The following is a 16,937-nucleotide window of genomic DNA, read 5'->3' on the forward strand; positions in this document are numbered from 1 at the left end:
ATACAAAGAAAGCAATTCATGACAGTTTAAAACGCAACAAATTGTTTTTGTTGAAAGTTAAAATAATTATCGACAGTTTTAAATCATAAAAATCATTAACCTGAATTTTTGTTAATGTTGACACTAATTATTTTAAAAAAAGGTTAATTTTTTTTAAAAATAAGACTAAACTGGACATAAAACAAAAGACTAAAGCCAGAATTTAATCTAATTTACTGTGTATTTTCTTTTCTAATAAACACTTTTTTTACTTGTTTCGGAAAAGTAGGCTAGCCTTTGCTAACAAAACAGAACTAAGGTTAGACTTTATTTATATACAGAACACTAAATTTGAGTGAATAGGATGCTAATACTAGCCTTGCAATTTATGGAATCATATATAACCGTAGAAGCTACTGCAAGCAAAGCTTTAAACCATTAATTCTTACTGATTCAGATAAATGAATGCTAGCATATAATTTTTGACATTTGAACACGGATGACTTACCAAAAATCTCGGCAAGAACATGATCCCTTGCTAAAATGGTGAAACCGACTTCCATGGCAATACATCTATCAAAGAAACCTGAAACGTGCTTCATGAAACTATGACAGTCATAACAAATCCTAAGGTTCTTGATGATCCTAATGGTCTTTCTATCCCTATGATAGAGAAGAACAAAAGCCACTGCTAATTTCACACATGCCCCAAGCAAAGTCCTCCAAATAATCGAATTTGGCTTAACATGCATCCTCTCCACAAACTCAAAAGCTTCAAGCATCTTGCCTGCGCGGCCAAGAAGATCAACCATACAACCATAATGCTCAAGCGTCGGTTCAACACCATACTTACTCCACATGTCCTGAAAAACCTGCTGCCCCTCCTCCACAAACCCACCATGACTACAAGCCACCAAGGCACCCATAAAAGCAACACAGTCAGGCTTCAAACCAGACTCCACCATATCATAAAAGGCCTCTAAAGCCTCCCTACCATCTCCATGAATGGCAAGCCCGTTAATCAGCGCAGTCCATGTTACCACATTCCTGTGAGGCATTTCATCAAACGCCTTTAACAGAACGATCAATGTCCCCGCATCGATAATAGATGTTAATAAGTGCAGTACCTAAAGGAACAGTAAGGTTAAGCTTAGTTCTGGAAATAAAAGCGTGAAGCCAGATACCTAATTCCAAGGCACCTAAGCTCGAAACCGCAGATAGCACACAAAGCATGATGACCCCGTCGGGTAGGATATCAGTGTGGCGGAGCTGCATTTGTTGGAAGAGCGTAAGGGCTTTATTCAGGAACCCGTGTTTGGCGAAAGAGGAGATTAAAGAGGACCATGAGACCAAGTCTGGGTGGGAGATTTCGTGGAACAGTTTAAGGAAGATGTGGAGGGAGCCGGTGCCGGAGGTTCCATATGAGTTTAAAAGGGCGTTTTGGACGTAAATGGAGGAGTGGAAACCGAGTTTGAGAAAAATGGAGTGGATGTTGGTGCGGTGCATGTGGGAGAAGAGGGCGAGGGCCAGGGAGGGAGCGTGGACTGCCAGGTGGCGGATAATGGGGAAACGGAGGAGCACTGAGGCGGCATAACGCGCGGTGTCAGGTGGTGATGGCAGTGGAGAATGAAGGGACACAGAGAGAGGTTGTACACTCTCTTCATGTTCAACTAGTATCTTCATCCTTAGCTCTTGTATGCTACACTTCTACTTCTAAAACTTGTAAGATATTCTAAGTGTAAAGTCGCCAATCATATTAAAAAGTAAATAAAGTTAAAATAATAAAATAATTTTGTATAACGTTCAATAAATAGATCTAAAATATTAAAAATATATTTAGTAATTATAAAGTGTTAAAACTAAAAGTTCTATTTAGTAATTGTAAAGTGTTAAAGTATAGTCTTTTTATTCAATAATTAAAGAAACTGAATCTAACTTTATCATCGAAGTACCTTGCAGGTACAAACACTCAAGTGAGAGTGAGCATGGACCCAATAACTAAGAGTTAATACAAATCCAACAATCGAAAGATAGCCCAAATTCAGTAGCTGAGAGGAAGCCCAAGCCCAAATAGGAGAGTCCAAGTCAATTGATCTAGTAACCGAAGCCCAAATCATCAGTGAAAGACCTTTCACCGAGGAATCGAGAGGAGGAGAAGTTAGTTGCTTCAAAAGCCCTCTAAGAACATTTGAGTGGATTGTGAGGATTAGAGAGGATGTATATGAGATTGTTTGGATTGAGAGATGATAAAGTGGATTTGTGAAGATGATTTATTGAAATTTGTGAATGATGTGATAATTGAAAGAGAATTTAGAAATTAGTTTAAAGGTGTAAAATGTAAGTTTATAAGTTTATCCTTGCTATTAAAAACATATTTAAATAATAAATTATGATATATTTTTGTGTGTAGGTTTGGATTAATTAAATTTTTCTAATATATAATATCCATAATTACTTGTATTTCTTAATGAAAATTAAAAAAAAAAATTGTGTTAAATTTAAATAAATTTTAAAATTTATGAAAATAATATTTATTATTATATACATTTGTTATTTTATATACTTATATATATTTTGTTGACATTATAATTTTATTTTATTATTTTCATTATTTATAATTAAATATTTTTGGAATTGCTAAATAAATTTGTGTAATATTTAATTTTGTATATTGTAATAAAATTCATGCACAAGGGTATTTTGGTAAAATGTAATAATCTTACATGTGATTAGCACAAATCTCTTCATTTGTGTAAAGAATGGAAAAAGGTTTTGACCATCTCCCCCATTCATTCTCTCACTCTCAAAATCAGTGAAACAAATACAAAAAGCATTTTCTCTCCCTCCCTCCTCATTACACATATCTAAAAACAAACACAATATACATCTCATATGTTTTTAGTGTTGTGAGAGTTTTGGCTTGTGTATCTATATAATATGCTCCCTGTAGTAAGATCATTATCAGAGGTAAGTAATAGTCCTTGCCCGGGTGTCCCTTTGATGTCCTAGTGTGTTTGTTAAAAAGTTTGCTAATAATGATTTCGTTATCCTGTTGTTGTATGTTGACGACATGCTTATTGTTGGGAAATATATTTCCATGATCAACCGGTTGAAGAAGCAATTGAGTGAGTCATTTGCTATGAAAGACATGAGAGCTGTTAAGCAAATTCTTGGTATAAAAATCATAAACAAGAGAAGAAGTTTCGATTGTCACATGAGCACTAAGTTAAAAGAGTAGTACAGAGGTTCCAGATGGAAAATGCTAAAGTGGTAAGCACTCCTCTTACTACTCATTTTAAATTGATTGCAAAAAAAAGTCCTTCTAATGAAATTGAAAAATCAAATATGCAACGGGTTCTTTATGCATTTGTGGGTAGTTTGATGTATTCAATGGTGTGTACAAGACCAGATATTGCACATGTTGTTGATACAATTAGTAGATTTTTGTCTAATCTAGGTAAAGAGCATTGGTTTACTCCACTAAAGGAGCACTAATTGTACCATCATTGAATCTTATTTTGTTATTGGCTATGAGAGCATGAGTCATTGATTTGCTCCACATTGGGTAGTTTGAGTCATTTAATTTCTTTGGGACAAGTAAGTGGCTGAATTGATTTGAATGTTGCATGTAGTATGAATTTGATGTATCTGTAATTACGTTTTTGAATTTTTCGACAAACATGATTGTCGAGAAAAAGGAAAAGACAATTTTTTTTTTAGAATCACTATAAATGATATTCTATTACCATATCAAATATTATGAAAAAGATACTTTCTATATTCATTATGTTTAATCAAATTAAAAAAATATACTTGATATAATTCATTATATTCTATATATTATACAGCGATTACATCAAACTATTTTTGTCACATATATTTTACACCAATAATTTTTTTATATATGAAAATATAATAATTTCAGTAGTATTTACCAACACAAAGTCAAACTTCTGAATTTCAGTTGGTGTAATCAAATGTTGAATATTATCTATTAAGAATAAGAGGGAGTATAAATTTTAAAACATAAAATTAATTTTAAAAGCTATATGAGTAAGAAGAATAAAGGAAAGAACAAGAAAGTTGTGCCCCTGATTTCAAACTGTGTCCCTGTTTTCAAAACTGTGCACTATTACACTTTGACTTAAATAAACAACCTAAACTATCTCTGTCTTTTTGTTAGATGTGTACTCTTAAAAAAAAAAAAACGACGTTAATAATTCATTTTGACCACTACAGAAATTATATAATTATTTTAATTTCTATACATATAATGTGTAATAACTTTTAATCTATACTGTCTAAAACCAATGAGTTAAAAGATATTAAAACATAATGTATAATAAGCTCTATTTACTGTTCAAAGAAAGGATTTGAATGGATATAAGATCAGAGAAAGAAGATTTCTCTTATCCTCCTCATATCCAAAGATCTAAGAAAAAAATCATCTAGAATAGTGGTGTTTTTTCTTTTTAGTATTCTTTTTTGTTTTATTCATACAATAATATAATAATATCTTTTTTTATTATTTTTTCCATCATAATTATTTTTTATGATATTTCATACTTTATTTTATATATTTTTTCTTTTTTATAAATAAATTAGTTTACAATTCAATCTATATATAATATTTTATTATTATAAAATGTCCTCTAAAAATCTATATAATTATATATCACATACAATCTAAATCAATAAATATAAAAAAAACTTTCAAAATGTATAAATAAGTATAACAATAAATTTTATGTTTAGAAAATATTAGTTTTTTATTCTTTTCATGTTTCAATTAACTCAAAATTACACAAAAAAAAAAAATACATCATATTTTATTATTTAAATATTTTAAAATATAAGGATAAATTTGTAAACTTAAATTTTAGACTTAAAAAAAAAAACCTTACAACCATTACATCCCTCACAAATTTTAATAAACTTTTTCATAAATTTAAAAACACAATCACTTTTTTTACACTTTCCTCTCAAATTTTCACATCTTTTTCATATAATCCTCACCACATCATCTTCATAAAAACACAAATTAAAATATACAAACTAAGTAAGTTTATTCAATTATAACAATTGAAAGACTAAAACATTCTTGGAGAGAGAATTACCACTTGTCGGTGTCACAAGTAAGGAACAGCTGAAGAAAATAAAAAAAATAAAACCAGGAGCTGTTTTGCTGTGTTGTGTTAAGTGGTAATTGATATCTGGAAGGTGTCTGAAGAATCTAAGGCGCCGCCTGAATACTAAACAACAGCATAACCAGAGTGGTATTGTCCATTTGTTTTCCTTCAATATCACTCTCTCAGACTATAAATATATTCTACACTCTCTTCTTCCATGTCAAAATCAATCAATACAAATTCATCAATTCTGCTTTGTTCTACCATCTTTTCTTCTCAGACATGTCGAGCACAGCTGGTCAGGTCATCAAATGCAAAGGTCACTGCTCCACCCTTCTTCTCACTTTCATCTTATCCTTCTCTGTTTTCAATTTTGATGTTCTACATAGCACTGATTCTTCTCCACTTTTTTTTCTTTTTCTTTTTCAATTTTAGTAACATGTTAATCATGCATCCATGTTATGGTCACTTTGAATTTTACTTAAAAAAACCTTAATCTTTGACACTTTCTTTTGTGGGTACTAAAAGTTGGGTCCTTTCTCAACTTTGAATTATGAAGTTAGTTTTGTTGGGTCTTGAAATCTTGTTTGCCCACCATTTTAAAGTGGTTGATGGTATATACAAGTTTGTTTAACGACAGGTTATGGTTATTTAGCAATTAACAAGTACAAATTTGGTTTCAAATTTTGTAATGCCAATAAAAGAAACGTGTTTCGTTTGGAAGAATGTACTAACTAAATGGGTTGATTGAAATGAATGAATGTGGCAGCCGCGGTGGCATGGGAGGCAGGGAAGCCACTGGTGATGGAGGAAGTAGAGGTGGCACCACCAGAGGCTGGTGAAGTGCGTTTGAAGATCCTCTACACCTCTCTTTGCCACACTGATGTTTACTTCTGGGAAGCCAAGGTAACTACACCTTCTTACCTCAATTCTATTTTCCTTTATGATCCTCCAAACATACTTAATCCGATCTAAGAAAATGCTAGGAAATAATCAATTAATTGATAGGTACCAAGACATTCAATAAGGTTTCACAAATTTAACATGATTTCCTTTCTTATATCCTCGATTCAGGGCCAGACTCCATTGTTTCCTCGTATATTTGGTCATGAGGCTGGAGGGTATGTTTCTCTTCTGAACATTCAGCACACAATCTCATTTATCAATCTTTGCTTATAATTCGGGCTATTGATTCATTTTTGTGAAGTCTATTTGGTTTTGGGTTAAGCATTTGTTTTTCTATTATGTACGTTAATACAAGTTACCAATAATGTTAACTTGATGTTGTTATTCAGGATTGTGGAGAGCGTAGGTGAGGGTGTGACTCATCTGAAACCCGGGGACCACGCCCTTCCTGTGTTTACTGGGGAGTGTGGGGAGTGTGCACATTGTAAGTCAGAAGAGAGCAACATGTGTGATTTGCTGAGGATCAACACTGATCGGGGTGTCATGATCCATGATAGTCAAACAAGATTTTCTATAAAGGGACAACCTATTTACCATTTTGTTGGTACCTCTACATTCAGTGAATACACTGTGGTCCATGCTGGATGTGTTGCCAAAGTCAACCCTGCTGCCCCACTTGACAAAATTTGTGTTCTCAGTTGTGGAATATGCACAGGTTTGGAAGATCCTAACCTTGAGATAAGTTTGTAATATAATTTAGTGAACATCAAACAAACAGTTTTTCTCATCCGTGCTTGTAGGTCTTGGGGCTACTGTCAATGTTGCAAAACCGAAACCTGGTTCTTCTGTTGCTATTTTTGGACTTGGAGCTGTTGGCCTTGCTGTATGTCAATCTAATGCCTTTGTGTGTGAGCATTGTAGTTATTATGCAAATGGTAAAAGTACAATATTAACTGCTGCTCTTGTCTTTGATCAAATTATAGGCTGCTGAAGGGGCAAGGATTTCTGGTGCATCAAGAATCATTGGGGTTGATTTAGTTTCAAGCCGATTTGAAGAAGGTAGAGTGGTTTCTTCTTCCAATAAATGAAGGATTTCGGCTAAACATATATTAAATGGCTATTCACTTGTGGATGACATTTCTCATTTCTGTTGTTCTTGGCAGCTAAGAAGTTTGGGGTCAATGAATTTGTGAACCCAAAAGACCATGACAAACCTGTACAAGAGGTTAGTTCGTGGACAAATTATATTTCTTGACTCTTAAAGCTGGGTTTTTTCAAAATCGTTTTTTATTTTGAATGTTTTGGCTTCCAGGTAATTGCTGAAATGACAAATGGGGGCGTGGATCGTGCTGTTGAATGTACTGGCAGCATCCAGGCTATGATCTCAGCATTCGAATGTGTTCATGATGTACATAAATCATACCTTGTTTTCTCTATTTGGTGCTAACCAATTTATATGAAGCTTCTAAGGCTGATCCTTGATTATTTCTTCAGGGTTGGGGTGTTGCTGTACTTGTTGGAGTGCCAAACAAAGATGATGCATTCAAAACTCATCCAGTGAATTTTTTGAACGAGAGGACTCTTAAGGGTACCTTCTATGGAAACTACAAACCTCGCACTGATCTTCCTTCAGTTGTGGAGAAGTACATGAATGGGGTAAGTTCACACACACATACATAAGTACATATATTGATTTGTGCGGTCTATAAGGGCATTCAAATTGATGTCTTGTATGCTAATTTGGTCTTATCTGCAGGAATTGGAACTGGACAAATTCATCACTCACACCGTTCCATTCTCAGAAATTAACAAAGCTTTTGATTACATGCTGAAAGGGGAGTCCATCAGATGCATTATTCGTATGGGAGAGTAGAACTACAAAATCAATGATGACATAGTTCCTGTGGTGGGACTTTGTTCTCTTTCTGGTTAAGAAAAGAAGAAAATAAATATTATGTATAATTAATCTCTTCAGGATTTTTGAATCTGTGAGAATTTGTCCATGTTTGAATGTAAAGAACGATTTGTGTTGTGTGGATGAGTTGTTCTTGTGGTAATTTGATTGAGATTTCTTTCTTGATGAAAGAAATATATGTGTAGCTCAATCAATCTATAAAGCTGAATACATTGTTTAACTGCATGGTGTTTGAATTGAAGTGGAAGAAATTGTGCCTAACTAAACCTCATAAAACTAACTTATGAGGTTGGTTGAGGTTTGCACCCCTTATATACAAGAAAAGACAACCTCATAAAACTAACTCATGAGGTTGGTTGAGGTTTGCACCCCCTTATATACAAGAAAAGACACTAATCTCTAATTGTGGAATCTCCGGCACCAAGAAAAAAAACATAAAACCTCTAATTGTGGAATCTCCAGCACCAAGAAAAAAAACATAAAATTAGTAAAAGTTTTTTATAATATTATTATTTATTTCTTTATGATGTAAGAATACTAAACGGAAAAATCGATAATAATTATATAAAATTAATCAATAATAATATTAAGTTGGGTTGTGCACATTTAAGCATTCTTTTATATATTATAGACTTATTTAACAACATAAATTAAGGTTAAATAGTTTTTTTTTTTGTCTTTTTGTTTTTTTTTCTACCATTAGTATTTTTTTAATATCGTTCCATTGTATTGAATGTTTTTAATTTGTTTTATTTTTTTAAATGTAATTTATTTTCTGAAATTCATGGTGACTATGTTGATAAAGTGATACTTAAAATTCGTTGTCAGTACAGATGACAGTCATTTTAACTTCAATCTGGCAAACTTATTTTAACTTTAATAGATGACGTTGTTCATTGTTAACCAAATTGATAACTTTTAAAATAATAATAATAAGAAATTGGAAAAAGAGTGAAAAAAATCTGGTAAACCTTACATTAATTTATTGCTAATAGTAAATAATTACTTCATAATAGGTTATACAGATTAACTAATAATTAATAACTATTATGGATAAAATAATTAAATAAAAGTATTATTTAATTATATAAAGGTGGCGTTAATTACATTTTTATTAAGTGGAATGGCATAGAAGTACAAGTTTGGTACCCCTGAAGGTTGGTGTTGAGTTGAATTGAGTACTAAGCTATTATAAATGGCTTAGAAGATAAAAGGGTCTACCATGTTGGGTCCCTCTCATCTTAATTTGCTTCTTCTTTTGGTAGCAAATATGAGAGGAGAATTTCGTTCCACATATCAGGAACACCAGGTAAGCACCAATGGCTACAATCGGGCACAGATGGCTTGTCACTCCAAGTCCCCACGTGCCCATCACTTCTATATGCAGTCATTGGTGTGACATGCAGAACTGTCACAGGAAGACTCATATTTTTCACAACTTTGCTGATCATATCTGAAATTGGGCTTCTCTCCTTGCCATTACTTCTCTTCCAAGGCTGTTGAGTCACTTTGCAAGAATTATGGTTCTGTCCACTGCCACAAAACACAAAAAGCATCTTAATGATTAACACTTGACAGCTACCATAAACTGTGATGGCTCGTGTTACCAAAAGCTTAAAGAATGGTAAAATATTATTTTTGGTTCATAGCTAGCTAGCTACTGTCTCAGATTGCTAAAGAAATGAAGTTATATGGTGCCTGCCCACCTCCAATGAGATGATTCAAAGGTGCGGAAGAAAACTCTTGTCCTGTTTGTTTTAATTGTATTCTCTACCCAAGATGCCCAGGTGAGAAGAGCTGTTTTGAAACCAGAATTAATTGACATTCCAAGCTTCAGCGTGTTACCAACCTGAAAATACCACCCCCTGTCTGAAGATCACGTTAGCACCAAATGGTTGATAGATAGTCCTTCACATGTATGAACAGACAAACTGTAAAAGGATGGGTTTGATTTCTATTCATAGTCTGAAAGCAACAATATTCTGATTCATGGCAACAAGCTCTATTGTTCAAGTCAAAACCAGTTTTACATACATACCAATAGAAATAAGCCTAATTTCATATTTTTGAAGCCTCATCAGAGTTGGTGATAAGATATAATTTCATCGGAAGAATTATGAAGACCAAAGTCACCCCAATCTTGCCAAAATCATTATTTGGTATCTTACCAAACCTCATTTTTTGCTTTTCTTTGGAGAAACTGGTTTATACAAGTAATACCATTAATTAAATATTTTCAAACATGGCCAGAAGTACTCTAGAAACAGACAAAATGTGATCAATTTTATAATCTTTCCAGTGATACTCACGAGTCATGAAAAACATTCAGAAAGATAAAATTTCTCTGCACCAAGTGTCCAAAATTACCATAAGGATGAGGTTACAATTTGAAGAAAAGCTATTGCGAGTTGAATTTTTTTTAACACCCAACAATGAAATTCCGAATCATCTGGATTAAAAACTGCAGAGGATCCCCACCCCTTTTTATTTATTGGTTTTATGCTAAAATATTAAAATAAATATGTTGAAAAATTTTCAGCCCCTCGATTATGACTGCGGTAGGTGCAGTATAAAATACAACCGCAGTTTATCCATTTCCCTATCGTTTCTTATCAGTGGTGAAGGTAAGATTTGTAAACTTCCAGTAAAACATGAATTCTAGGGATACAAAGATGAAAATTAAGTCCAAAAGTATCATCATAAAGCATGCTGAGGAGTAAATTCAATGTTGAAATTATAAAAAGAAATAGAAAAGGAAACCATGGTATTTAAAATGTATTTCTACTATCTAAACAAAAATGCAAATCATATCACACTTAGGAGAATGAAGTCACTCACATGTCAAAAAGCTTAGTCCGTGTCCACCAGTGACCTGAATTGAATATAAGAACGTCAGAATCAATCCACTCGTTGCTAATATCATCAATCTTATCCAATCTGAGTGTAGTCTTCACCCTCTGGGGTGCATGTTTAGGCACAGAACCAGGCTTGACCAGGAATACCGATCGATAAAAATCAATTCTAACATCAAAAGTACTAAACCTTACACCTAAAAACCTTATCTGTTTTGTGATCTTGTTGCCTTTGATTTCGTAGACACTCTTCTTATTTTCAACTCCTGTCATTAGCAAACATATCATGGACTCCCATTGCGTCCTACTCAACGAATCGCCAACAAAAACCACTCTTTTCCCACGAAGTTGTTCTAGTATTCGACGGGCATCAAATTTTGGAATCTCACAGTTCTTAGGCTTCCACCTCCATTTTGTGTAACCTCTATCTTTTCTCCCATTAGCAAGGCAATTAAAACCCCTTTCTGCAAAGGGGCAGTGAGAAGCATCATACAAAGGGTAGCTATCATCCCTTACCCAACTTCCTTCAAACACATTGCATGTGTCCGTTGAAACATTGGATTTCAAAATCTCATTATAACTCTGAGCAAAAGAGTGAGAGCTGTTGGGAATATCATGACTCTGAACAGAGGAGTGAGAACTGTTGGGAATATCATGACTCTGAACAGATGAGTGAGAACTGTTGGAAGTCTCATAACTCTTAATCACTGTGGGAGACATGGGAAATGCAAATAAATAACTCCCGGAAATGACCAAGAGGAAAAATAGGAAAGAACCAACTGTGACCAACCCATTGAAGGAAACAAAGATCCAGGCACTGCAATCATCCTTCACAACTTTGTGACCATAACCAAAAGCTCTTGACAATAAAGTCCTAAACTTTGCAAATGAAATCCAAAAACTAAAAAGCCCCAGCAACTGCATAATTTGCAAAACCCACCAACTATTCCATATATCCATTGTAAAAGTACTCAGGAAAAAACACTCAAAATCAGCCTGTACAATTTAATCACTTACGTTACAACTTACAGACACTTCTCTAAGAAGTGAACATGGAAAAAGGACGCAGTTTTCATTTATCAAAAGACAAAAACAAAGCTACTTTCAATGTCTAAATTAAGGAAAACCATTTTACTTAACACAAAAACAGAACATTTTATAACTATTATAACCCAAATCCAAGACTAGAAAATAACAAGTTTGGAGACATAGCATTGCAGAGTGATGAGAGAGAAAACAGAAATGTAAGATAGATTTAGTGGAACTGAGAGAGGTGGGGGTTTTAATGCAGAAGGTGGTGATTGTGGTTGAAGAAGTTAGTGTTGGTTGTGTTTGCAGCATGGAAAATAAATAAAGGTGAAAATATAGTTGGTTGAGTTAGGGGCAGTTTGGCCATTACGGACATATTCTGGTGGATGAAATAGCTTGGTGGGTTTGGCTTCGTTAAAAAGGAGTTAAAATACACAGAGAACCAACGGTAAATACATGCTAAAATCTGTCGGTGCATATCAGGAAACGAACCAAGTTACTGAAACAGCCTCTTATCTTATTTGTGTTATTTTTCGTACACTAACTTGTTGAGGTAAATAAATAAATAAATATTGCAACAGGCTTGGCCCAATTCTGGAAATAAAAAATAAAATAAAATAATTAAAACTCTCTTTGAGGGAGTTCTATTTTTTCTTATTTTACTTTTATATACTTTGTTGAATAATATCCCTTGGATCATATTGATATGTGAGTTTCAACAACAATAATAAGCTGGCTTGAGTCCGACTCAATTCCTTTCTGTGAATATTGACACAGTTGTTGACAATTTTGGTGTCTTTAGTTAGATGATTCAGTTGGACTGAGATTGCAATGAATAATACACACCCAACAACTGAAACCACTAATTAACAAATTAAGTTTGGTCGCACGTTGTTTCATTTCGTCACGACAATTCTTAATTTGGGACGCTTAATTTATATGGAAATTTTAAACCTAGGGAAGTCTCTTAGAAATTAATTATTTCATACCATAAAGAGCTAATTTAAATGGGTGTATTCTTCTGTTTTTGGTAAATAAATTCGATAACGGACAGTAATATTAGGTTTGGAAGCAGTTGTTGAAACTATATGATGTAATATTTAAACCCCCAAAGCAAACAATGTATGAACCAATAATGAGATCGGAGAAGAACCTCATTGGACATATTCCAACGTTTCAGCCAACAAAAGTGGTGTTTGTAGCATGTGTGGTCAAGAAGGATTAATGAGAAAGCGACGTCGCACCAGGTTGCTGCTCCCAAACACAAACATAGCTTCTAAGCCAGATCTTGTATTAGAATAACTTTTTTAATAAATAAATATATTACTTAATTAAATTTTAATCAACTTATAAATTTGACCATTTTTAATTAAATTTTTATTAAAAATATTTATTTTATTAAGTGTTCTAATTTTTTTTAACTATAATTCAACTATAGATAATTTTTTCTCACTGCTAGCCATTATATCATACTTGTATTTTATTCCTTCAAGTAATTTTTTTATAAATTTTAGGGGACATAAAGTTATTGCTAAAGTAATTAAACTGTATTACAAACAACACTTTCGTCCAATCTATAATAATTTTGTACAGTATGACTTAGACAAACAAATTATGACTTTGTAAACTGAGATAATTTAGACTAATTTATATAAAATATAAAATATAAAATTACTAAATAGAAATTAATTAAAGATTGAAAATTGTCAACTGGAGTTATTTGAGTGGGAGAAGGCCCAAGTAGAAGAATTGATGCCGGTGTTAGAAGGTCAAACCTTAAAATCAGGTAAAGAAGATAAATGGTTATGAAGAGACCCGCAAACTAGTAAGTACTCTGTCAAATATGCATATACAATCCTTTCTTATTCTCTATCAGGTGCAAATAATGTTATGTTTAGGGTCCTGTGAGACTGTTGGTTCCACCATCAACTCAATGCTTTGTTTGGAGGGCATTGCAAAACAAGATCGCTACAAAGCAAAATTTGATTAGAAGGTCGGTCCAACTTGCAGATTCACTTTGTGCTTTATGTAAGAGCGAGGAGGAAATGTCTCCGCACCTCATTTAACTTGCCAAGTTGCGAGTGTTTTTTTGGAATCTCTATAGTAAATGGATTGGGGTTAGATCTATAAATCATAATTATCTGAAGGAACACTTCGAATAATTTTATTGTTCTTGGCTTAGCAAAGAAGGCAATAGGTTGTGGAAAGGAGTGTGGTATCCATCATTTGGTGCATTTGAAAACATAAGAATGAGATAGTGTTTAATCAAGCAAAAAGTGGATGCGAATGAAATCTTTTCCCTAACCCAAGTGTAGTCATGGACTTGGTTAAAAAATAAGACCTCGAGGGTGTTATTTTCTTTTTCTGAAAATACATGTATTAATATGACAGGATAGTAAGAAATTGATTTGCGTGGGAAGATAGAGTGGTATTTCTTTCACTTGGTCTGGTGGGTTTGTTTACAGGTTTAGTAAGTGGAGTCTTGTTATAGGGAAGGAAAGCTATCTGGAATACATCTAAGGGGTCCGTCGAAGCAGAACAGAAGCAGATAGTTCTACGACATTGTTTGTCTATTTACCTGCAGTTGTATGCAGTTCTTTTCTGAATATTCTTCTTCTCTTTATCTATGGTTATAATCTATTAAAGAAATAGTAATGTTAAATTATAAAAATTATTGTATGTAATTATAGTTATATATACAATTATATGTAATTAATTTAATAATGATAGAATTTCATAATTAGTGGATCCTACATAATTAGTTTATAATTTGGAGAGAAAATCTCCATACACTTGTATATATTTCCTTATATAATTTTCTTACATGATATCAGAGTACCGATTTTGGTGTTCTGTAACTAAAATAAGAGATCATGTCTGGCAAAAAAGGCACAATAATGAGTTAGATGGAAACCTAGTACAAGGCTTTCGGCACTTGGCAAAACCTATTTACTTGCTCAACCATAATGGTAAAAGTGATACGTTTATAAACGTTGCAGGTTTGTTTGTCCATAACTCGTCTATCAATTCTGCTCCTACAAAAACATGGATTTTGGATAGCGGAGCAATCAATGACATTGCATCTGATTCACAATTTTTCACACACTTCACCATCATTTATTTCAAAATGTTAATTTGCCCACAGACTCGACTGCGCTCATCTCATCTACGGACACAATTAAATTCAATGACAAGATGTTCTTTGCGTTCCTTCTTTTAATTTAAATCTCATCCGTTAGTAACTAGTTCACTAAATCTAAATTGGTGTGTCGTTTTTACTCCACATGGTTGCATTTTGCATGACTTGGCTATGGGAAGGATGATTGACTCGGGTAAACAACACGCGGTGACCTCTTCCAAACCAAACCCATGCATCTCAAATTTTGACCGACCTTGATTTATGGCACAAGCGCCTCGGACATTCTTCTTCGGCGCGCCTACAACTCGCATCTTCATTACTACCTATCAATAAAATAAAAATCTCATTCTCATGCATAATAATTATAGTATTTGTCCCAAAGTTAAACAGACAAGGCTACCATTTCCTTTAAACAGAATAAAATCTCATTCTCCATTTAATCAATCGCATTGTGACATTTGGGGTCCTCATAAAACCCCAACTCATAGTCGATGATTATACTAGGTACTTGGCTATTTCTTATGAATCACAAGTTTGAAACACAACATCTCTTAGAATCATTCATTACTTTTACACAAAATCATTTTCAGGCATCTATTAAAACCATTTGACAATGGATTGAAATTTATTTCTAATTTTTTTCTCAAAAAAAGGTATTGAATGTCACGAGCCTTTTGAGATGATATATAATCGCTCACATTCACTTTCTCACCTAAAAACTTTTGGTTGCCTTTGTTACGCACTTAATGAAAAAAATTTATCTGTGCGCTTAATAATGCATCTTCATTGGTTATCCTCTCAATAAAAAGAATTATACAAATTATTTGATATAGATGCAGACACTTTTTTTACAAGTCGGGATGTCATCTTCCATGAAAGTGTTTTCTCATTCTGCCAACAGTCTCAACCGCAATCCTTACCTACATTACAAGGTATTTTGCCCAGCTATTGACATTGACTTACCCACTCCTGTCCAACATTCACTTGCTCAGCCTTCTTCTCCTACTCGTCATAATGCACCTAAACCTCCAGTAAACCAACCTTCTTCTCCTACTCGTCACAATGCACTTGAATCTCCAGCAGACCAACCTTCTTCTCCCACGCCAGGAAGTCTGACACCCATATTGGACCTTCTCCAACCGACCTTCCTGTTCGACGATCCAGTCGCATATCAACCCCATCTTCCTGGCTTCAAGACTACGTAACGAGATCCCAAGCCAATCATTCGACCACTGCCCAAGACCGGCTGAATGGAATCAGGTATCCTATGCATCATTTTCTTTTTAATTCACGATTTTCTTCTACACATAGTGCATATCTTGCTAACATCACAGCCACCAAAGAACCACAAACTTAAGCTCAAGCTATCCTTGATCCAAATTGACAAAAAGCAATGTACAAAGAGCTTTCCGCCTTGCACCTAAATCAAACGTGGAACTTGACACCGTTACCCGCTGGGCAGAAACCTATCGGATGCAAATGGGTCTATAAAATGAAGTACAACTCAGATGACAACATCGACAGATATAAGGTGCACCTTGTCGCAAAAAGGTACACTCAGATTGAAGGTGTTAACTATTGTGAAACTTTTTTACCAACAACGAAATTAAAAACTTTGAGGTGTCTTCTCACCATTGTAGCAGCCATAAATTGGTTTATTCACCAGCTAGATGTGCAAAATGTCTTCTTACAAGACAAATTGCACGAAATTATTTACATGGACTTACCACCCGGGCATCATCGATAGGGGAGAACATTGTATGTCGACTCAACAAATCCCTTTATGGTCTCAAACAACATCCCAGACATGGTTCCTCAACATTTTCTCATGTGATTAACTCTGCAGAATTTCAACAGTCCAAGACAGACTACTCTTTATTCACAAGACAAAATAACTCATCATTTACTACCTTTTGATTTATGTGGACGATATTCTTCTGACAGAAATTCAGCGAGACGGTCTATTACAACAATTTTGCATTAAAGAT

At 33.9% G+C, this 16,937-nt stretch overlaps 2 protein-coding genes and 1 pseudogene across 4 annotated transcripts; 1 reads left to right on the forward strand and 2 right to left on the reverse strand.

Annotated features, from left to right (window-relative positions):
* Positions 1-392: 392 nt before the first annotated feature.
* LOC137821089 (pentatricopeptide repeat-containing protein At5g66520-like) lies at positions 393-1,693 on the reverse strand (annotated as a pseudogene).
* Positions 1,694-5,050: 3,357 nt separating this feature from the next.
* Positions 5,051-8,149, forward strand: LOC137820258 (alcohol dehydrogenase 1). 2 transcript variants are annotated; one of them, XM_090295392.1, is made up of 11 exons: positions 5,051-5,255; positions 5,389-5,427; positions 5,878-6,014; positions 6,183-6,229; positions 6,404-6,729; positions 6,815-6,897; positions 6,998-7,073; positions 7,178-7,239; positions 7,327-7,422; positions 7,509-7,670; positions 7,771-8,149. In XM_090295392.1, exons 2-11 carry the CDS (start codon positions 5,391-5,393, stop codon positions 7,885-7,887), a joined length of 1,143 nt encoding a protein of 380 aa, XP_090151518.1. In that variant the 5' UTR covers positions 5,051-5,255; positions 5,389-5,390; the 3' UTR covers positions 7,888-8,149. The 2 variants fall into 2 exon arrangements, with proteins under 2 accessions (XP_090151518.1, XP_068480330.1); XM_068624229.2 differs by lacking the exon at positions 5,051-5,255 and having other exon boundaries at positions 5,267-5,427.
* An 834-nt stretch (positions 8,150-8,983) lies between these two features.
* On the reverse strand, positions 8,984-12,198 carry LOC137820257 (protein trichome berefringence-like 7). Of its 2 annotated transcripts, none has more exons than XR_016515820.1 (3): positions 10,768-12,117; positions 9,636-9,798; positions 8,984-9,462 (listed from the first exon to the last, which is right to left on the reverse strand). XR_016515820.1 is itself a non-coding variant. In XM_068624228.1 (3 exons), exons 1-3 carry the CDS (start codon positions 11,739-11,741, stop codon positions 9,171-9,173), a joined length of 1,425 nt encoding a protein of 474 aa, XP_068480329.1. In that variant the 5' UTR covers positions 11,742-12,198; the 3' UTR covers positions 8,984-9,170. The 2 variants fall into 2 exon arrangements, 1 of the variants encoding a protein (XP_068480329.1); XM_068624228.1 differs by having other exon boundaries at positions 9,636-9,794; positions 10,768-12,198.
* Positions 12,199-16,937: the final 4,739 nt, after the last annotated feature.

This window comes from Phaseolus vulgaris, chromosome 9 (genome assembly GCF_051622355.1).
Source record: "Phaseolus vulgaris cultivar YP4 chromosome 9, ASM5162235v1, whole genome shotgun sequence".
NCBI lineage: Eukaryota > Viridiplantae > Streptophyta > Magnoliopsida > Fabales > Fabaceae > Phaseolus > Phaseolus vulgaris.